This window comes from Falco cherrug, chromosome 13 (genome assembly GCF_023634085.1).
Source record: "Falco cherrug isolate bFalChe1 chromosome 13, bFalChe1.pri, whole genome shotgun sequence".
In the NCBI taxonomy this organism is placed as follows: Eukaryota; Metazoa; Chordata; class Aves; order Falconiformes; family Falconidae; genus Falco; species Falco cherrug.
Genome location: NC_073709.1, coordinates 10,947,466 through 10,971,176, shown reverse-complemented (window position 1 = coordinate 10,971,176; position 23,711 = coordinate 10,947,466). Strand labels below are relative to the sequence as shown.

At 40.8% G+C, this 23,711-nt stretch overlaps 1 protein-coding gene across 1 annotated transcript in view; it reads right to left on the bottom strand.

Moving 5' to 3' along the window:
• Window positions 1-23,711, bottom strand: part of PCSK2 (proprotein convertase subtilisin/kexin type 2) — a 109,093-nt gene that overhangs the window by 30,340 nt on the left and 55,042 nt on the right. Inside the window, exons 4-6 of the mRNA XM_055726006.1 lie at window positions 23,508-23,616; window positions 21,452-21,489; window positions 3,364-3,440 (exon numbers count right to left, since the gene is read on the bottom strand). Coding sequence (XP_055581981.1) covers window positions 3,364-3,440; window positions 21,452-21,489; window positions 23,508-23,616 — 224 coding nt within the window. The remainder of the gene's footprint in view (window positions 1-3,363; window positions 3,441-21,451; window positions 21,490-23,507; window positions 23,617-23,711) is intronic.

Sequence of the window (23,711 nt, the reverse complement as noted above, 5' to 3'; positions counted from 1 at the left end):
GGGTACTTCTGCACTGCACAACATGGTGCATGCCAAGGTACTGGATGTGGTTCAGGGGAAGTGCGTGTTAAAAATGACAGGCGGTATCCAAAGTTGTTCCTAAAAACCACTGTGAGTGCTGTGGGGCTGCCTCTGCTTTTGGCAACAGGGCTTGGTTCAGGTTCCTCCACTGCTCAAACACAGCCCTGCCCAGTACTGCACCCACTGTCCCCTTATCCTGGCTTGGTCCCCAGGCTGTGGGTCTGAACACAGTCAAGCAGTCGGTGTGGTAACCACGGGAATAAATCCCTCAGCTACCCAGTCATCTATGTGCCTCTCCCTGTAACAGCAGCCAAACTGCTGGACTGCAATTCCCCGCCTAAGGCACCACACTCTCCCCTTCCAAAACCCACCCCGCTTGGTTTCATAGGCCAGTAGCTGCTAGATGCAAAGGCCAAAGTGCTTCCAGAAGCCTTAAAAAGCACAAAGTAGAAGGGGAATCTGTGCTTACAAGCATAGCAGCTGCAATTAATGAAATACTCCATGCAAAAACCTATCCTTTTTTTTCTTAAAGTGTAATGACACTTTGCACATGCAGCTGGCAGCTCACAAAAGCCCCTTGGTGAACAGTCCTCTGCTTCTTGTTCCACAAATCACTTGAATTGCTCACATAGAAATGTATTCTTTATGGAAAAAGGGATATTATGCTATCCTATTTTGAGTCTGATTCTCCTGCATGCATAAAATTCGATGGGAGATATAACACTGACTGCAAACTGAGCAAAACGGAGCCTTTACTGCAGGTTTCTCTGAATGGCTTTTCTGTGTAACTACTCTCTTCCCAGACGCACCTGTGCGGCTACACATATGGATAGACAGACTGTGTCACAGGTAGACAGTTGTAACCTACCAGTAATAATAATCCAGGCGTCAAAAGCTATGACAATAGCTTATATATGAGCACATCAGCTTGATTAACAGCATAGCAAAGAAATGCACAGAATAAAACATAGTCACAACTACTCCTGAACAGCTGGATATGGTGTGTTGGTTTGCATCTTAGCCTGGAGAAAACATGAAATCTTGCAAAGCCTTCTTGAATCATGCAGGAAGGAAAGGGCTGCTTTACTGAATGTGTTGCTCCCATGATTTACCTTGCAAGGCAAAAAATTCCCTGTCTCACCAAAGAAATCTCAAGGTTCATGACAATGAATACTATACTTCCTAGATATCCAATTTTTGGGAAAGAATAACGAAAGAAACCTGCAAAGCAAATCCTGCATTGTTTTCCTCCTCCTGAATTGAGCTCCCCATCCCCTCAAGAAAATAAATAGAAAAAACCCACCCTGAATCATGTTGTTCTCAATGATTACAGATCGGGTCACCGGTGACCATGCTGTTCCACCCTGGATTCTTCACTTGGGTGTCTGAAGTTAGCCAGAGGCACCTGGGGCCAGAGACCATAACCCTTGCCACATCCAGGATGCGTGAGGCCCATTTTATGAGACTCCAGGAGGTAATTCTGCCTCCAGGGCCACCTTGCAGAACACGTGAGGACTGCAAACTGTGCCCCACTATAAAATACTTGATAGCAGCACAATCAGTGTTAATGGGGCTTGGCAGAAAACACTTAGTTTTATGAAGTTCCACACTGAAAATGACAGAAGCTACCATTACCCACTAAAGCTAAATTTAATTTTCCTCCGTGCTGCTCCAGAGCTAAGTGATACCTTTCTCCTACAAAGATCCTTTGCATAAATAAAGTGAGAAAGGCAGCAGACCTTCACAAATTAGAGCCCTAGTCTTTCTCCAACTTTCCATTCACTAATTGGATTCATACTAGTTTAAAAGTGTCAGATGCCCTTTCCTGAAATGAAGGAGAAATCTCATTGGCATCTTGCTTCGGCTGAAAAATGGCAGGACTACAAAGGAAGACATAACAGCTCCTAAATCTGTTTGATCCGTTCCAGGAAGCCTGTGTCTGAGGTGGAAGCACAGCTGCTCCACTTCTTTGTTATGTCACTCTGACAGAACTGAAATTAATTTGTTTAGAAATAAAAACAAAACCCTCATACAAAACTCTGAGACCATCCATACATAAATTAGAGATGAAAACCACATTAAATAGGCTTGAAATATTTTCTGATAAGCACCAAGACTGAGCCCTGAAACATTTAGAAGTTTTCAAATTCTCAGTGGTGCTGCCATGTAAATGCTTGCAACATCAGTTATGTTTACATCCAGAATACATTTGGAAATTTCATCGAAAATATCCTGAAACCATTTTTGCAAATCCAAGCTAGAACCTGAGACCCTGAGGAGTATGCTGCAGAGCCAGAGATGCTGGATGCAGAGATCACCGGGTATAAACACACCTTATAGGTGTGCCTTGGACTCTGCACCCTTGCCCACATTAGCATCTTGCTAGGAGCCTGACAGAAAGGGCTTTTTCATGGGACAGATGCAGAACTCAGGGCACACATGTTTTTTAAAGAGCTGTTGAAACATCTTCCATTTTAAGAAAAAATAAGTTTAGGGAAGCAAAAAAGCCACACTTTCCAAAATCTGAAGCCTTTTGTTCTGAGCCATTCTTATCTAAACCATACCTTGAGGATCAGCCCTTCTCCTGCTGAAACTGGGTAAGTTCAGAACACACTGAAGGAGGAGTGGGCTGTGGGCAATCACGATGTGTTCAGGGGCAATAACACAACAAGAACAGCTGCACTGTTGGTTCCAGGTTTATAAACACAATGGAACAGGTTCCCAGTAGAGTACATGGACTTCAATTCCTCCAACAGCTAGAAATAACTCTGAATCAGCCCTGAAATGCCACCCATGCAGACTGTCCTTAAATCAAGTTGAAAAGACAGACAATCCAGAACTTAACATATGATTTAATTGTTTTTAAACTGGTCATTCTACACCATGCTGCTTTTCTGCCCTCTTAAGTCTATGAACAGGTGAAAAGACTTTTTTCCCCCCAAAGCCTTTTCCTGTCTCTAGCTTACTCCCTTTAAAATTAGCAGTGATACTGCCTCAGACATGATAGACTGGAAACCAGTTTATACAGATCTGGGTTACCCTCACATCCTAGGAGAGCTGACAGAAAAAGGTATGTGGCTATTACGTGTTCAAACAATCTAAATATATACTCTTCTGAAGCAGCAACTTCATTTATAAAATGTTTGTTCGGTTCTGTTTAGAGGTTACCTAAAAACCATGAAGTCATAATTAACCTCTAATTTTCAAGCAGTAGTGAGACTGCAGCTTCTGTTCTGGCAACCCCTGAATTTAGTAGAAAACAGGCATTCCACAACTACCAGGAAATACTTGCAATTTCTTTAGCAAACCAAAGCAAAGAGTAGGCTGATCAAAATCCATTACCTGTTAAACCAGTCGTCTGTATAGCGGGGGTAGGGGTAGGGGTCATTACTGCTGAAGTCGTAGCTGGCTTTGGCATTCTGCAAAACACAAAGTTGTTCAGTAAGTCAGCAGGAAAACAGATACGCAGGGCAAAGCGGAACACAAATTGAAGGGGGGAGCTGAGGATCATTAGCAAACTTTGTCCACTTCATTCTGTGCGATGCATCTGGACACAAACCAGTCCTTGTTGTGCTGTGCCACTTCCCACACCAGCCACCTGGGGAAAGATGCTTTCTGGAGTTCAAAGCCTCCTGCAGACCATTAGTATTTCCAAACTGTGGGCTAATTGGTGAGGTGGTGTGAGAGCTCTGGTTACTGCCGAGGGACCGTTCACCAACACTCACAACAGTATATAGGTGTTGGGCTATTTGGTGTGGCAGGACAAAAGTTAAATCCCATTTCCCGAACAGTGGCGGAAGTGACCACACTTGAGTCCGTCACATAGAACTATTTTTTCAAAAACTCATTTGTGGTACTACAACAGACAGATTTCTAGAAGCCTTTCAATGCCTAAGAACATACATTTATCAAAATTCAAATGTAAAAACTGCATTAATGGTCAGCACATATGCCTGAAAATCCCTTTGCATATTTTCTTGGTCCTTTAGTTGTCTGAACAGCTTCACAAATGCAGCTTTCAGGCGCTTTTCAAAATGTCAGCTCACGTCTCTGCTTTTCATATAAATCTAATCGTTTCTGATTTTGCCCTATCAGCAGAGTTAAGGACACTCAGCAACTTTCGGATGCTAAATCTGAGAAACAAATGGAAAGTTTCAGAAAGTCAAGTGCCATCTTCCTTCTTCTCTCTTAATGAAAAAATAAATAAAGGGTGACTGAAATTAAGCTTTTAAAAATATTTAGAAGCTTCCTCTCAAGTGTATGTTCACAGAGTTTATATTTTAATAAACACTATACTCAAGGAACATAATTATGTTAATTCTTAATTAATGTGTACGTGCATTCTTTCTAAGATTTGGCTGAGCATGCTATTGAAGATAATTTGAGACTCGTGAATGAATAGCTTCGCTCCTAAAAACATTCCCCTTCAGCAGATTCTCAGTTCCTGGGGTACAGGAATAGACAGTCCATTGGTAGCACCAAAGTCTTTGGGCTTTGGATTCAAAACTCCTAACTCCCCCAAACTTGTGCCAGAACGAAACAGGGACAACACTGTCCTTGATCCTTGGAGGGCAAAAGTAAGTATCTTTCAAGTTACTGTACAGTGATTTTTTGGGGTGATCATTTCAGAAAGCCTCATTGCTTAGATTCAGCATGGACAATAAACAGTTTGCAGCATTTGAATGGCACAGAGATCTGCAGAATGGTTATCACACGGCTTGATGCTGTTCTCAGCTCAGACACAGGTGAATATCCTTGTTGATCTCTCCGTATCTCTAAACCAAGGCCCTGATTTTCAGCCTGAAGATGCCTTCCAATATTGTCAGCTATAGCCACAAATTCGCAGGGCTTCTAAGTCTCTGTGACCAGGTGTGTTTAATTTACCTCTTTAATTACCACAACTGCTTATACAGCACTCTGAATGGCACAGATTTGTATGAACTAAGAGTAACCAGAACATGACTTTTCAGCCAGGGAAAGAAGGGGAATCTGACAGTGGTCTATAAATCATGAATAGCACAGAGAAGGTGGACAGGGAGTTATTATTTACTGCTTCTCATAATGCAAGAACTAGCAGGAATCCGTAGCAATCACTAGAGGGGAGATTTAGAAGCAGTAGTGAACAAGAAGTACTACTTTTCCACAGAACATGTGATGAGTTACAAAAGTCACTGTCCCCCAGCAATGCAGAGGTTCAAAGCCTGAACGAAATAAAAAAGTGGTTAGACAAATTAGCAGAAGATAAATCTGGAAGAGATATTAGATGCTGTGCTTCCTCCTTCTCTAACAGTCCATGAAACAGTGAATGTAGAAGCTGGGAGGCCATAATCAGGTAGACAGGAGACAGTCTCTGACTAGGTGACCATACTGGTCCCCAAGCATCTGCTGCTGGCCACCGGCTGGGGGCAGGATCTTGAGCTAGAAGCCTTCGGGCCTCACCCAGTGTGCCTGACAAAAGCCACGTGGCACAGACGTCCCATCTTAATGCCACAGAGCAAGTCTGAATTCTGCAGTGTCCAGGGGAGTGGTGACAAGGATTTGTGCAAGGGGCCGGGTTTCATCCAACACATGGCAGTAAAAGAAAATGAGCTTGTCAGCAGAAGATCCAGTCCTGTTCTTTATTAACGAGTGCAGTTATCTGCTCCTACCAGGGCAAGCTGGAGAATCACATCCTACAGTAAAGTCAAAATAGAAACGATGACTCTCTCGGAGTAATTTAATTAGCAGATAAAACCTACTCTGTCACAGAGTTTAGCTTGGCAACCTTTGGAGAGAAATGCATTTCAATCACAAATTAATGAAACTTCACTGCCTTGGACCAGACGTGGCCTAGAAACTATGCAGACTGCAAATAACTAAGCTTAGCTGCAGTGATTTCAGATTGCTTCTTTCAGGTAAGTATGGTCTAACTCACTACTAAATGCAATTAGTTCAATACATTGCCAGTTTCTTATTCAGTCAGAAGCTCTGTTTTCACTCTAAAAATATTGTGCGGGCGAGAATTTAAACTCAGTTGCGGGTCTGCTGTGTTTTTTTCCCATCTGGAAGAAATGCAGTCCTACTTACATAGAAGACCCTAAGCTCACAGTGGGTCTGGTGAGACTGAATTTTCAGGACATCATCAGACATGCAAGCACCTTGTGGTACCTATCAACCACTCTAGAATTCCCTTGTGCAAAAATTACACACGGAAAAGCCCTTCTAGCTGTGCAGATGTACCACTCATAGCCAGAGTAGCAACAGGCAAAGGAATTCCAGCATGAAAGATTCAGCCACCCTACAGCAGACTGCAGCTCTGCTGTATGTCCCATGAACCCAAATGTCAGCTTATGGAAAGGTTGCTTTAGGCAGGCTATAAACAAAGTTTGCAGCACTCTTCCACATCCTGTGTCTCTTACTTGCTTGATTTTGGATCACTGCACTCAAAGGAAAAAGATATCTAATGTGGCAGGAACCATCCACAAAGGGCAAAATTAAGAAGAATTCTTGGAAAGAAAGCAACTGCTGACTGCACAATTTATCTTCATTAGGACCTTTGAGAAAAGACAGTGAGTTTCAGCTTCATGAAGGAATATTCCGCCCACACTATGGAAGCAGTGGAACAGGCAATGAAACAGCAGCGACAAGTACAAATGGACTGCTTCAGGTTCCTAATTTAAAGATCAAATCCTCAAACATCTAAGCCTCAACCTTTTTTAATTATTTTTTTTTTAAAAGCACAAACCGGTGACAAATTAAATCAGTTTCAACACCGGACCAAAAAGGGAACTGCTTCAGTGGATAGCTAGAATATTTCATCTTGTGTTTTGAGAAGTGAGTATTAAAATCTGTGGTCTACCATTCTCCTCCACAGGCTGGACTCCCCATCAGGCAGCAAGTGGGAACTTATTGCTAGGATTTAATCAGGGTAGGAAACCAGGAGGTGGCAACCAAAACCAGTGCAGATGAGGATCTGCAACGGCATACTGAAATGAAAACACTTTGCTTTTCAATTCAGGTGACTCAGTTCCCAGTTTTAATGCAAAATCGTCTGGCAGTTAATTCTCCTAGACTTGAAGTGTCTAATATTTGGTTTTCAAGGTAATTGCCTGGTCTTTTTCACCAGGGAGCAACTCCAGCCACCAATCTTAGGCACTGATCACAGACTGCAGTCCAGCCTTAGACTAGTCATTAGGCACACAGTGCCAGAATGAGATAATCCTATCCCTCAGGTTCAATCAAAACCAGTTTGTTGTTGCAAAGCAGTTAGAACCTGATGTTTATCAGTCACCATCTATACACAATTACTTATAAATAATGTCTATTATATAATTAAAATGCTATTACAGAAAGGAATGGTATCGTATTTTAAGGCATATCTCTATTTTTCCTTCCTAGCCACTACCCCAAATAAGATGCTAACAGAAGAGTACTGGATGAGCGGGTGAGATTCTTTCAATCTTTTATTAAGTAATGGCTTATATACCACGACATGAATAGACTACTTTTGCCTATGTATAAAATTCTGCTTGCCTTAAAAATAATCTTAGACTGACATTTCCCAAAGAACTTGCCTGTACTTTTAAAAATACATGCAGTAAAACCTTCTGTGTAAAACATTCATTATGTAAAATATGACAATAACAATATATCAGTTGTCCCATGTGTTGCTCAGATGTATAATAAAATTATGTACCTTGAATAATGCAGCAAGCCCATAATTTTTTATATGGCTTTACAAGCCTCTGAAGCATAATTCACACACACTTCTCTTTTTCTCTGTGACTCAAGAAATGTGCCTATGCTCACATGCCAGTCCAGGAGACAAACAATTAAAGACACAAGTCCCACTGGTCACAGTCTGATTCTATTCATGATGTTAAAGCACTGCTGAATTTAGCCCAGAGATTTGTGTCTTTTAAAAGAGGAGAAAGATTTTTAACACAGGTGGCATCTGGTCATAGCCTCTTCAGGCAACTGCAAATCCTTAGAGAGCTGAGGCAGAAAGATACCTTTTGCCTGTTTGATTTCTTTACTGATCCAAAGAGTGAGCAAACCCCTGGGCTCAAATTACAACATATAACATCTCAGAGGAACTGTTCTAAAATAACACCGAATGTCATGTGGAAAAATGAAATTCAGTTTTGTACACACAAGCTTTAAGAAAATGGAATACGCTCACCAGGAGGCAACATTTTTCCTAGGAGAGGTGCTGTAAGGCACACAGGTCACTAATGAAAAACTGAGGCACTGTTGCTAAGTCAGTAGTCAGTACAGTAAGCCCTTTTCTCTCTGCCATGGGAAACACGCTATTTTGCTTTGTTTTGTGGATTATTTTTTTTTAAATGGACATGAAAAAAACCTGCAACTTCTTAAATAGCTCTGCCTTTACATGAACTCATTTACATATCCTATATTACTATCCAGCAAATTCAGAGCTGCATTCAAGACCTTGTGGAGACCGAGAATACATCCACAAAATAATGGGCCATGGTCAAAAATATTAACCTTAAAGAGCAAATTCATTGCCGGCAAATGCTGTCATCTCCCTCCAGAAACATCAGCCTTTTACCCCGTTTTTACAGGTGCATCACAAAAGTAAAAAGACACAGCCAGACACCAACAGCCAGATCTTGAATAATGGATAAGACTGCAGCACACTCTTGCGCCGTCCTTTTCAAAACAGTCACTGAATAATAATACATTGAGCATCATTTTAAACGCATTGAGCAGAGAAGTGTGCTGGGTCCTGAATAACACCTGAGGTGCCCATAAGCCGTCCCAGTATTCCAGTTTCAGGTATTCACTAGTGTCCCTGCCTGCCACAGACAGAGCAAGTACAGAGCACACTGCAATGGTGATTTCTGTTTGTAGTTACTTCACTTTCCTCAACATTCACCAAGCATCTGGGATTAGGTCAAAAGCAAATCTAGTGCAATTATAGCCAAAAGAGGATAAATTGACTACACACAACAGGTGACTACTGCTTAATTTAGAATAGTAAAAATAGTTGAGATAACAAGCAGTAACAATTCTAATCCTCCAGTTCTTAGAACTTATAGGAAGACAGGCTGGCTGTCCAACCTCTGATGTAACTTTGTATTTTGCAAAGCTGAAACTTTTTTCACTGCTTAGGTTTAAAAACAAACAAAAAATGCGGCCAAAAAACCTCATGGAGTCTCATGTTAACTCTTACATTTCTCTTAATTAAGACAGCATTATGTTTAAAATTACAGTTATGAAGAAAAACAGTTTCACCAAGATCATCTTACATTGTGTTCTTTCTCTACATTGAACAGATTTCGTTTGTCAAGCAACTGATGTTCCTCTCTACGTATCACTTGGCACTACAATGTCACATAACCTCTTGTTTTTTTCAGCACTAACTTCCTTCCTACTTCCCCTGCAGACAAATCAGAAAACCAGCATGAGTTACATTGCTGGCTGGTGCTCTCCAGCACGTATCTTCAAAAAGAAAGGCTGGGGATAAACAACTTTTTATTTCACATGGGCATAAAGCACCTGGGCAGTACAGCGGTGATGTATACCACACAGGTAGATCTAAGCACAAACTTTTTAAAGCTTCAAAGAACAGAAGAAATGATCAATTCCATTTGTAGGTACCAACACTGTTGAATGTTTTTCCAGTAAACAAAATGGAATTGCAAACACATCCAACTAAATGCCATCTAACTCTCTGCAGCTGTTTGCTAATGCTCAGCTCAGGGGTATATAGTCAAAGAGGACACAAAAAAAAAAAAAAAAGAAAGAATCACAAATATGCAAAGAAAATTTAGGCTGGGCAGAATTTTTAAGTAGTGGAGAATTACTTTTTTTTTTCCTAACAAAAGTTTTAATAAATAAAACCAGTTTATTGAGATACTCTCCATTTCCTCCAGCGGAGCCTGCATCTTCACCTGACATAGGAAAAAGCCTAAGAAATTGAGTCAGGCATGAGACTTTATTAAAAAGAAAGCAGCCAAATGAACTTGTGCTTGTAATAAAGAGGCTGCTTCACAATTCACCTCTTGGCATTCTTAGCCTGCTCCACAATTTTCAAGTTGATGTGGAGGAAAGCTGAAGCACATCACCAGTTGTTAATTACTTGGATCCACAGCTCTGAAGGCAACAGCAAGTTAACCTACAAAAAACCCGAAACCTATTTCTGCTCAGTCAAACATTCCTTAATTTTCAGAGGGGCTGCAAAAAAATCTTCAAGCTATACCTACAACATACTGAAGGGGTACTGAATGTTCATAGGGAGGCATATTGCTAAGACAACAAAATTAGTACAATAAAAATAAATTAGGCAGCTAGTTACTGTTAAAGATTTTCAGGGCATGTAGCAAATTTAAAGCTTTAAAGTTTCAGGCTGTGGAATGAACTCCTTGATATCTTTAATTTGGGGGGGAGGGGGAAGAAAAAACCTGGCATCTAACTGGCTAGAGATAAATTGGATTATTTTATCATAAAAGCAAATACAAACACTGTAATGACTTTTACTGAAACATACTGTGAACACACGTTTCATCTAGCTTTAGTGTTCCATTTTATTAAAAACCTGGCACACGCTTCCTTGCCAATACATGGATCTTTTCTGCCTTCAGATACTTTGATTACGTATTAGCATGACCTACTGAAGTTGAGAGAGCAATAGAGGTATAAAGCTGGCAGCAGAGAAATGAGGTTCAGGTCCATTATTCTTTGTTATATTCCTGTAAGAAATAACTGACAAGTTTGTCCATACATGAGACACACGCCGGGTGCTGAGCTGCAGCACAGGTTGTGTTGGCAGTGTTTTGATGGCAGCCAGCACTTACAGCCTCTTGGAGGGATGAGCTGGAACTGAAGGGAGCTAAGCCCTCCTGTTCCTGCCCATGAGCCCAGACTACAATCTACCAAAATCTGCCATGGGCTCTCGCACCAAACACAGCCCGCTGGGTTCAGATCACACCCAGCATAGAGGTCTCTGAAGTGGGAAATGGTGGATAAGGGATAATTTCTTCCGTCACTGTAAGAAAATCTATAGCTCAGTTTTCCATACAAACTCAGCAGTCATTTGAATCCAGTCACTTAGCATGACACAGTCTGGGTGAAGAGTGACCACGTGCACTGGGAGAGCAAACACTTCCCTGCTGCTGTGCGTGGCTAGAGGGTGCTGACACCCACATCACTCTTGTGACCGCAAAGGCTGTGCAGTCACAGTCGTTAAAAACTGATCAATTATCAGCAATTTGCACAGAAAAGTGCAGGAATACTGGACATGCAGTTATAATGGCATAAACCAAATTTGGCAGGATATTCAGGATGACCACTTTAACAGGTTACACCAATCTATTGTTACAAAAGAGGGAAACTGCAGCTTCCCAAAGAGGGAAATCGAAGTGGCTTAGATGGTTTGGGGGTTAGCTACAACAGACAGACCTGGTCTGCAGTGCTGAGGGAGAGCGCAGGACAGGGAGAGCTATTCTAGTGATACAAAAGAACTGAAAGGAAGAACAGATGAGACAGAAAAGCGGTTGGGTATTTTCCTTCTTCTCAGCTGACAAGAGAAGAAACTGTTAACAACTGCTCAACTGGTACCTCACCTAAATTGCATGCATATGGATGATGATGAATGACCACATAAAAGCAACACTGTAGGTGAATCAAAAGGAGTTGAAAATTTCAGAGAAGAGAATCAAAAACCATAATACAAACTATTATTTACATTTCTTTTGTCACAAAAAGCAAACACAGGTTGATTTGCATGCCTTCAAGTTAAAAGGTCTTGAATATCTATTTTGTTTTATCCCAGTTGCATGCTAACCTCATTAGCATAGTTTGAGAGCATCCCAGGGGAGCATTAGTAACATGACTATCTGTGAAGACATGCAGGGTTCTCAGGGATTTTAATGGACCGCTTTATATGCTTTTGCATTCATTAAAAAGTTTGCATTGTTTATTCCATGTGGAATTAGCAAACCCGATGGACAGCTACATAAAAAGTTTCAGGGAGAGAAGGTAGGATCTTCAGAACAGACATTCTCATGTAAATCCACACACACTACATTTTGCAAGTGTTCATGCTTTTCAATTGTACATGATCATTACAGGCTCTTCTCTTAAAGATTAGTGTATTTGATCATAGCTAATGTTTTCACAGTAATTTACTGGATGTGTAAATTTAAGAAAAATCCTAGACACCATTAGCTGACTGAAATAAAGATTCATAATTACATCAGTCAGACACGGTATCACTGTTGACTAATTCTGCAACTGAGTTAAGTGCCACTGAATAAAAGTGATTTAGTTTCTCACAAGAAGTAATTCTAAAAAAACGTGTGCTAGCATGGGAATTATTAAGCCCTTGAATGTAGCACAGCCTCTGTGCTCTCCTTTGTATATATTCAAAGACAGATTCACCTCCTTTAATAAAATCCAGACCACAACCTGCCTGCAGAACATCTCCAACGATCCCTAATCTATATCAAAGCTTATGAGAAAAGACAGCACAGGGAACGTGTGACTAGAGGTATGCACTACCATATCCATTTAACTTTCACCAAACAACAGCTACACAGCACTGGAAATGGCTGAAGTTTCATCAAATACAAGCTCCTGTTCTACAGTAAAACGTGTTATCCTGGGCAGTCATGTTTCCACAGCCCTTGGTATTATTTGCTCAGTTGAAGCTAGGAGGCCTATACATCTTTCTGTGATGATTAAAAAAACCCAGAATACGGAATACACAATAGAAGAAACACTACAAATGTGTTATTTATATGATCTGCCAGATTTCTGATTGCTCTGAACTTAATGGAAAAATTACCAGTGACTTCAAAGAGGCCAACATTTTATTAGACATTATGCTTATTGCTTCTGTTGGGAATGCAACAGAAAAGAAGAACATTATATTTAAATCAAAGCAATGTGAAATAGGGCAGGCATTTAAAAACATCTTCACCACCTACACAGCTACTGAGAAGTAAAATATTAATACGAAGAACGTAAATGTATACAACTAAAATCAAACAGTGCAAAGCAACCATGCCAAGATGAAGTGCCAGGACAGAAAAAATTGAATTCATTTCAGATGAACCAAATTAATCTACATGCTCAGTGAAGGAGAGGTGTTTAAAGTACTGGAGATCATCTGCACCTTTATCTACTGTATTTAGGCTGTTACAGTTTCACCGAATAAAGCGGACTCCTCGTGCCTCTCTGCTCTCTTCTGCAAGTCTGGCTTATCCAAAGGGCTTGACCAAAACTCTCCTTTTAAAACCAGTTGCATGCCCACTAGTTAACAGTGGGTTTGAGACTCTGCCAAAATCATGACTAGGCCTGAAAGTCTCTCCCTAACACCTGTGAAATTTAGGCGAAGCTTTGTGAGGGACTAGTGTTTCCCACACACCCCATCTAATTCAGACTTCCCTGGTAATACCTTGGCAGCCAAAATGTAACTACAGCATGAATTTTAATTAAGTTCCATTTAAATACTGATGGATATTCAGGGATTTCTACATTGGTTAGTGTCTTAAACAGTATAAGAGGTTAAAATAACTATTCTTTGAATAATAGAAAATATAAAAAAATACCAAAACACTTCAAAATGGAAAAATCTTCAAAAGTGGTTTTGCTTTTTTTAAGCCCAAAAGTGGTATATTCACTTTGGGGAAACAGAGCACTTTATTTCACTTAGTTGAACTTGGTTTTAAATTACACGCTGTGCACCGCCTCCAGGGGACTGTGTGTGTGTCTGACCCTGTTCTCCCAAGTGGACCACACACCAGAGTGGGATTTTGTTGCTGCTGTTTTAATTCAGCATGTTCTACAAGCCAAACATTTAAAGTGAGGTTGAACTGATCCAAAATAGAAATGTTTCACTTTTATTTTCCCATGGACACCTTGATTTTATAAATCACTCATCTTTACCAGCAAAAATATTGTTCCAATGGAAGATTTCTGGACAGTTCCAAAAGCTAATTTTTGGAATTCAGAAAGAGAAGTAACAAAAAAGCAAAACAAAGCAATACCAGGTCCCTTCATGGCAAACAGTAAGTACTAACATCTTCCCTCTACTTTTCTTGCCCAAATAAAAGAAGAATTTTTTTCCAAAAAACTTACTTTGAGAAATCCTGGAGAGAGGCACAAGCCAATTTCAAAAGCTCCAGCCAGAACTGATGCACAAATGTCCTTATCTGCTCTCTTCTATTCCTGTGCATTTCTCATTTCAGCAATCTTAATTTACTTTCCACTGACGATGCCTTAAGTGAAAATTAATACCACTGCTTAATGATTAAAGCAATTAGCCACCTTGCACTTTCTCAGTGTGCAGCTGATTAATTAAGTACATTGATTATAGAGAAAAATAAATGCTGCGGACAATGTGAGGTCTTTAGCTTGCAAAGCAAGTGTCTTTGGCAGCATCTCACGTTGCTTGCACACCAGGCACGCATTTAACTTGAAGATTATCCCTTTTAGGTGGTTCTAATCTAGAATAAAGCTGGAAACTTTCTGTAGCATTCATTGCTCTGAAAATAATCTCAGGCAAATGCAACTACAATATATTAGTATCTTATTGATTCCAAAAGAATTGTACTTTGTTTTTTACAGCCAGTATAAATCAGTGCCTCTCCCTGAAGAGACCAACATCAGTAGAGCAGCACCAACTCCAGCTATATAGATAGCGTGAAGCACCAAGCCCAGAATTTGCCAAGCATTCAGGGTCCAGATCTCTCACACTGGCTTCAGCAAAGCAGTTAGCAGAACATCTTTCAGTGAGAGAAATCCAGTTTTCAGCTGCAAACACAGGTCTGTATGTGGCACAAATCATCTCTCCTTAAGGCAATCACACCTCCTTTACAAGTTGCAGTCTCCTTTGCAGAAAAAGCCTCTTTCTATGCCCTCTGGCCATACGAAATAATCCAGAGAAATCATCTTCAAATTCTGTTTGCTGTTCCACCTTTTTAATTGAGTTGAAAGCTAGAAGGCTGTTATAACGTCTACCATTACAAAACATTTTTATCTTTCACAAAATAAGAAGACACTGACATCTCCTTTACATAGCACCATGGCTTCTCTCTCCCATTAGCAGTGCTTGTATTAATTAGCTATAAGGCAGAGAAGAGCAGCTGTGCAGTCATCTTATTTAGACTTCAGTACACGAGCACCACTGTGACATGTACTGCAAAACCAGTTACTGTTGTGAGCAGGGGAGGACTGTCTGCACAACCGCACTACGTTTTCCAAGATGCAAAGCATTTTCTCTATGTGACAAACCCAGGACACTCTTCCAAGTACACAAAGAACCTTATTTGCCTGGCTGATTTTATCAGAGAAGGCATCATCTCTTTTTCAGCCTTTCATACGTTCAGAGAAAAACCCCAGATTGCACAGAACAGAGAGATGAGCCCAGAAGCTGATCCTGCACAGAACAACAGAAAAAAATAGCCAAGTCTGAAACAGAGAACTTCATTCTTTTCCCAGTAACTTCTAATGTATGCCAGTGAAACTTCATTGTCTTGCATGTCCCAAACAATCATCTTTCTAAATGCCAAAACCAGCCCCTTAGCTGCATGAAGCCACCCGAGCAGCGCAAACAGCCCAGCAGAAGGCCATCAGTTTCAGTTGCTAAGGCATCCGTCAGCCTGGCATTTAAACACTTGATCCATCTTCCTATCCTGGCAAAAGAGAGGTTTCATTTTGTCTCAACAATTTCTTGATGAAATTTCTGCCACCATCTGCTTTAACAGCATGCATCAAACAGTGTGCTTACTGAATTTTCAGTGTTAGTAGAAGGATGTATTGGGAATTTATCCCAGGTTTTGGTTGATAATTTGAAATTGTTATGCTAGAGTTTATTTTAGAAAACCTGTCTGCAAAAAAAACCAACTCCAACCAATGTGCTGGCTGTGTTGAAGCATCTGAAGCAGTTTATTCTGTTCTTTATTTTTTTGATAATGTAAGTGATACTTCAACACTGCAACTAAAAATAGGTACTAGCAAAATCACAAGCACAGAGTTTGCCCATAAAATACCGATGTATTAGCAGGAAAGGTTTATTGAAATTAAGTGTCTACTGCATGGGCTCAATAACCCTTTGAATGGCAGTGTAGGAAATGGCAGTCTCTGGCTCTTTTGAAAATCGTGCTGTAGGAATCGGATCTCCTATACCTAACTGAAATCACCCGCTGATGCCAGGCAAGTATGAACCTGACTTGCTATGGTTTGGCTTTACTGCTGATCCCCTGGGCTGATATTAATGACAGTGCTGAGACACTGGGAACTTTTCAAGGTCTTCAGAGGGTTTCCAACAAATTTCAGTCTTGGCAGGGTATCATTTTTCTTGCCACCAGTTATACGTGAACTCTGTTTGACTCGGGGAATTACATCAGCTGGGATTTCTGTGGGGCAGACCATCAGGGTCAAAGCAGCACGGTTCAGTAGATGTCAATGGAGCTTTGTCAACTTACAAAACCCCACAACTAGGCCCCAGTGACTTCAGTGGAGATACTGATGATTTATACCGGTAGATCACTGAGACCAGGCTCATGGCCTCCAGCACAATTTGCCGGTCCTTTTGGCAGCATGCAAGGAGGGCCAAGAAATACTCAGAAATTCACGCTAATGAAGGAAACACAGACTTTCTAAAAGATCCTTTATGCTGTTGCTAAGCTTCACTGCACATATTGCAGCATCTAATTTATTGCCTGTACTATTTTTTATTTCTTTCATGGCCGTAAAGATTATTCAATAATGTTTTTGTTCCTCTAGCAAACAATGGAAATTGCAGCTCATAACAGAAGTAGAACATTTCTCTGCTTCACTGCTTATGTGATAAGATAATTATTCCAAAAATATGCTTCTGCCTGCCTCTCAGCAAGGTGGGGGAAGCTGTTAGCATATTAGCTGGTGACAAGTTACCAAAAGTTGTGAGAGAGAGACTGCTTTGTGTTTGGAGATGTCACCAAAGTGGAAGGAGAAGACAGGTAAGGCTACCTGCTGTTCACCTTTGAGTAAGAAATAGTAGATGTCAGAAAACTTTGGCTCCAGAAAATCTTCCCTCATTCCTTACATGGGGCCTTTTTAGCTCAGCAAATCCTTTCCAGTGTACAGCTTGAGTGACAGCTGGGAAGGACCCTTGGAAGATGGAACATAAGGCTGTACCGTAAAGACACGTTACGGAGAAGACAGAAAGGGGAAGGATGGCAACAGAGCACCGCTAGGATGACTGCATGTTGGTTTGTGCAAGTTAAATATGTGCCATTCCAGATTTCAAAATCTTTTTTGTTACCTGAATGTTACATTCCTATCTGTTACTAAGAATGGCCGGACGATTCTCATTTCACGTGTATCGGTACTTTGTAACACAGTTACCTATTCACAGCCACCTCCCGTTCCCCTACAGTAAATGCTTGTCTTGTTCTTTCTTCCTCCGCAATTTCTTTAAGCAAGCTTTCAACTTCAGGCAGAGTTCAGACACTGAATTTTTTACTCCTGGCCCAAGTCTTTTGGTGGTCTCTCGTCTCTCCTCACTACTGCTGATCAGGGACAAACCCACTTACATGGGATGATCAGCTCCCTCCTGCTGTAAACGGTATAATGCAGCTACGCTGACCTTCACCAGCAGACGCTGGCCAAGTATAGAAGTACCACAATACAAACTGGTAAGAGAGAGAGATCAGCTTATGTTTCTGTTTGTGGCACAACAAAGCTCCATTTGCTCTCTAAAATTTTTCTTTAAAACGATGCACTGAGATTTGTAATGTATACACACACACGCACACACACACCCCCCAGCTGCTGTTCTCCTCTTTTATTAGATATATCTAATACGCAGCCCTTGTTACTTCACTTTTCTTTCTCAGATGCCGTATCTTGCAGGAGTCAGTCCTGAAAATCGGTGGCTTTGTATGCACAGTCTGAGTTGAAAGAAAACCATGGAGTACACTAGGCTTCAGCTTTTTAATTATCAGTTCATAATGAAGGGTTCTCTTTGTGGGGAAAAAAATAATTTCCTGAAGGCTGAACCTCTGCAGGGTTTCCAAGGCTTGGAAGAAAATATTGATTGTTTGACAATGAGTCTCTCTGCATTCACGGTGCAGAATGGAAAATTCCAGCTTTGCCATAACCCCCTGATCCCAGAAAAGCAAGCAGCTATACTGCAGCAAGCTGGGAGGGGGTGCTGAGAAAGCAGTCCATCCAGACTGAGCAAGAACACTCCTTTCCACATATATAAAGTGCATTAAAAAGAGAAATAGATGATTTAAGTAGTAAAGCTCAGAAACTGCAAAGTAAAATATGGATAGAAGTGCACTCCATATGATAGGTCATAGCTCAGCAATTTGTAGGAGAAAATACAAATTATTTTTTTCTTTAGAAAGCTCTTTTTCTCTTCCCTGACCCTCCATTTTGTCTAAGTGCTAACACCCATTAATCTATTCAAGGAAGAAACCCAGAAAATCAAAAACATAAAAGCCAAATTAAACTGAGTAACCAATGCCAAGTTTTTATACTTGAAAATGCTCAAGTGCCAAAGACACCACCTTTGAGAGACTTTCTAATTGCTCCCAATTTTCAAGCAAGTTGCACAGACATTGCCAGGGTATGCAGGATTCACACTCTTGAGAAACACAATCTGTAAAGTTTTAATTTCCTAAAAATAAACAATATAACTTAAAAGAAAGCTGCTCCGAGGTGCAAGTGTCGTGAAACACCAAACGTGTAGTGTAGGAATTGTACAAAGGTGACTGCAATTGCTATGCCAGCTCAAACTGAGTTAACAACTCGTTCCTTGAGACTCGTAGCGTTGCATTTTTACATCTAACTGATTTTTCCTTCAGTTGAATTTAAGTCCTTGTCCTTAGTTCATGCCCAAATTACTACCTACTGGGAAAAAAGGCCCCCGTATTCTCTGAGACACAGAAGATGCTGTTAGAGCAGGACCTCCTAGGACTCAAGGATGCCTGCCCAGCCTTGTAGCGAGAGGAGGAGAGGCAAAGTCCAGGTGAAGCAAGCCCTGCAACTGCTGTTCTGTACCTGGGCACGGGAGGAGATGGCGGATTTTAGCAGCAGGAGCAAGAGCCAACCTTGCCCTTCAGGCAGTCATCTCTCAGACACAGCAACTGCAGCTGGCTCTGTGTGAGGAAGTGCCAGCACCTCTAACTGGTTACAAAGTTTACCCTTTTACCAGTTACCTTGCATATAATGTGTTAATTTACCAGCACATTTCCTTGCTGTGTCCTCTGGTATATTCAGCACAGGATTAAAAGTGAACGTTAGGCAATACAGACAAACTACGCAAACTCGAGCTTCTTTTTTTTTTTCCCCTCTGTGCTGTGGTAGCCTAGAACCACAGATTTCATGTGATAGCTCATATTTAGTATTTCTGTATTAAAAGCATTGGGGAGATATGTCCTTTAAGACTATGATCTTTCAGATGGGGTTTCTGCTGGTCCTTTAAAGACTGTCTTACCAGCCACTTGCTCCTCAGTCTTTTCTCCTGTGTCTGACTATTGATCTGCCCTGCACAAGCCATGCCCAATTCTGCGCTCTGCATTGGCCAGACAATCTTTCTTTGTCCCTCCACAGCCTGATCATTGCCCCACTACTGGACCACTCCTTGCCTGGACAAAGTCATTCCTACACAAACCTTTTCAGATTCTCATCTCAAGATCAGTCTTCTCACAAGCCTCTCTTGACTGCCATGAAATGTTTGTTGTTCCCGTACCCAGACAGCTCTTCTCCAGTTTTCATCCCAGTGTTTCTTTTCTGAACTCTCAGACTTCTCTCCACCTCTAGTATTTTCTGGTTTCCTTGCATCGTATCTGTGCACTGTCATTCTCTGTGTCATTTTCCATTAATGTCCAGAATACTATTGCCACTCTAAAAACAATACATTTCTGCTAAGCCTGACAAGCATTTAACCCCTCAAACACAAAACATTTTTAGAATTAAAAGAGAAAACACTGCATTGCTGAGACACTTACTTTTAGTTTCTGGGCATGATCCTAGGTTCACTGTTGACAACAGAACAATTTGCTATTGTATCAGATACAGTGTACAGACTTTTTTGCTTGTTAGTTCAAAACATGATTTTCAGAACCAGAATATTCCCACATACTCTTTCCACACCTGCTGCTGAAAAGTGAGTGAAGAGCGCGTGCTTTACCCAAATCATATGCTAGAACATGCACACGGAGCACAATTCCTGCAAAGAAAATTACTGCCTTGTACAAACTTCCTTGTACAAACTTCTTTATTTGTATCAATTTATGGGAACAGCCTACTGAGTTACTCTTGGGAGAGAATTTTGCAGCCAGGGGACAGGGTTTAATTAGCTGCTATCTAGTTATTACACCAGTTCACAAAGAGTGAAACTGGCTGTCCTGCTCTTTACGTCTGTGGTCAGCTATTTCCCAAACTTCTTGCCCAAAGTAAATGCCTTCTTTATCCATTTATTCTCTACCAAATGCGCTTTGCTATTTGCAACAACAAACAGATTTTCATCCTGCGTGTTATTATTTTCCACATTGCAAGTATGTAGAAATAACTGTTTTACTCTTTGTCATTTTGGAGCTGCTCTCTCTGAACGGCTCATGTTTTAACCAAAATTTCCAGTTGTCTTTGTCTTCTTTTAATCAAATTGCCACTGCAAACTAAACCACGTTGCTCAGCTGAAGAAGCCTGGGCTTCCCTCAGGAAGCCACTGCCTGCAGGAGAATAGCAAGACCTAAAGCAGAGACACTGCAACCCCCCCTGGCAAGGAGCCACAGCTTCCTGAGCCTGCTGCCCACCAGCCTGCAAGCACAGCGTGAGGGCAGCGTACCACTAAGGCAGCCTACAGTGCATCAGTGCTGGGAGCCCTTGTAGATGCTTGGGGACAGGAGTGCTACCGTCAGTGGGGCTGGGGAGAGCCTGCAAGAATAAAGAAAGATAAAAATCCTCTAGTCTGAAGGTCTGAAGCCTGAGGGAGGTTTGAGGAATAATCAATGGACACAGCATGTGCTGAGAATACACAATCTGCCCTGCACACGCTTCGAAGCACTGGATCAAATCACCTGTTACAAAGGAATTAAGCTGTTCCTGGAGGTTTCAAAGGCTAATACGTGCCTTGCCACAGCCCACAGCTCCATGGCCCTCCAAGTGACAGGTGAATTATGCATCTTAATAGCAGGATTTAAAGCCGATTCCCAGGTTACTCATTCCTGTCCTAAATCCAGTAGTGCAAGCTGCGGCTTATTTAATGTGAGGCAGCACTGTCATTCCTCCGCAAAAAGCCTTGTCACCTTTCCATTCCCTGCACAGGCAGTCCCCTTTTTAGTCTGCTTCTTTCAGTGTGTAATTTATCATCTGTAAGATTAGCAGTTCAGCTGTACTGTTGTTCCACTCATTACTTAAAATTTTGTAGCAGAGGGACTATAACAATAAGAAAATCCACATTTTACAGAAAAGGTCAGCATGTACTTACGTAATTTGATGCAAGATCAGGATGCAGATAATCAATTCCTGCAATAAGATAATGACAGAACAGAAAGCAAAGGTTAAGAGTTTCAAATAGGATTTTCTATGATCACAGAACAAGACAAGAAAACTTTGCAACAATAGGAAAATGATCAAGGCAAATTATGCAACTGATTGAAGTGAGATTCCAGCTTTTAAATGTGGACCTTTAAACTGGTGTACCATTTCTGGTGCAGTCCCAGCTCAGAATTTTCAATCATTTATGTTAAAATCTAGGTGCCGATTGAAAAGGTAAGCTCAGTGACAAAATTTATTGACCTGTTTTGTAGACTAGATGATATTTACTTATTAAGGTTAATTTAAATCACAATTTATCTTTGCAACTCAAAGCACACCAAAACTAACAAGATCAGTAAGCAGTGGATCAGTACAGGATGGAGTATTTTTAACCACTGAAAACTGTCATCTAAGTAGACAGAAAATTACCTAATCTAGACTTGGGCAGATAACTAAGGCAAATATTTTGGATTATGTATATGAAAGAACTTCTAATGTTAGATTAGACCATTTTAGCAAATCTCTGAGCACAGGCAGCACACCTTGGTAGTGTGCTAAAGATTATCACAGTGCAGTGGTGTGGAACATACTCATTCTAATGCATGGTATCTTTCTACATATGGCAAATACACAAATCCCAGTGGATGGTGTAACAGAAGCTGCAGATCTACACTCGGATGGGATAAGCTGACCAGTTAAAACATACAAAGAAATGGCCACCAATCTCATATTACATTTTGATCATTACTCTATCCCACGTCACCAACCACCACAGTATTACATGCTCAATTTTATCTCCAAGGAGGATGCTGTTATGCTGGTTATTCTGATGAAATGAATACCTCCCATTATTCAGGGTCCTTAGCACTAGATTTGCATGAAAACACCCTTGTATCTGTGGAGAGCCTTACTGATCTAAACGGCCAGATGGACAGCATCTGACAACAATGTCCAGATGGGCAGCAAAAATCTCAACAAAGAATCATGGTATTCAAGTGCTCTCTTCCACAGTTACTGGAAGTGAATATAAGGCAAATTAACCCCTTCTCCAAAAGCTGTACCTGATGGGCCAACAGCTTTATTTGACCTGAAGCTCAAATAGTTTGCCATCATACCCATCACAGTCAGGCCTAGCTATTCTGAAAGCCAAGTCCTGTCTCTGGGATCAGGGAAATTGAGTTTTCACATGACATCATGTAAGAGGTCATGTCTCATGTGATTGATCTCTCTTCAACATGCAGATGTCTGAGTCTCCTTTCTTAAAGACTTCCACAAAAACCCTGCCTTGGGAATAAGCAGATGAGGAACAGAATTAAGTGAGGACAGATCTCAGCTGACTCTAGAAAACATTCATGGATCCAGACATTTTACTTACTTGTTTTTAATATTATTCAGTCACCATAAAAGGAAAACATTCAAAAAAATGTAGCCCAAAGAAAAGTGCTGAGAGACTGCACAGAATTCCTGTACTTCAGCAAAGAACCCATGAGAAGAACAGCTGTGACTTCAACCGTACCTTTTATCTTTTTCTTCTCTGAACTTAACCTCAAATTAGTAATATATTTAATATGCAGGTCTTTATTGACATTCAGAATCAAAGTGTTTAATTATTTCAGCTGTCAAGTATGACTTTGAGAATAACGTAACCCAGAAAATGTTTTCTTAAATAGTTTTTGCACAGCAATTACATTCCCCAGTCAGTGCCTACAGAAGTCAAGGGGAGTCTCTCCTTTGGCTTAATGGCCATTATGGTGTGCCCTGGAAGATATCTGAGTGATAACTGCAAACTATTTTTAAAGCTTGGTTATCCATGCTACAGTACCCCTAGTGAAGTCTTTATAATGTATTTTCCCTGAAGATCTCAAAGTCTTTACGGAGGCTGGTAGTCTTGCCACTATAAGCAATCCATTATTACTTTTTAATCTTTTCTTTTTTTTTTTTTTTACTTTGATTATATGGAAAAAGCGACTTTAAAAATATTAAATTAGCACTCAGTCTTCACTTACCATCATCCATAATTCCTATGGTTACTCCCTTCCCTGTGTATCCCAGCTCCCACGCTTCAGCTACGTTAAGGTCAAGTCCAGGAGTCCCATCTGCTTGGCCAGTGTTAATCTAATACATTAGTGAAAAAGAAGAATACTCTCTTTTACTTGACAGATACATTTCCACAGCCGCTGAATTTTGCTTTATGTCTCTGCATGTATCTT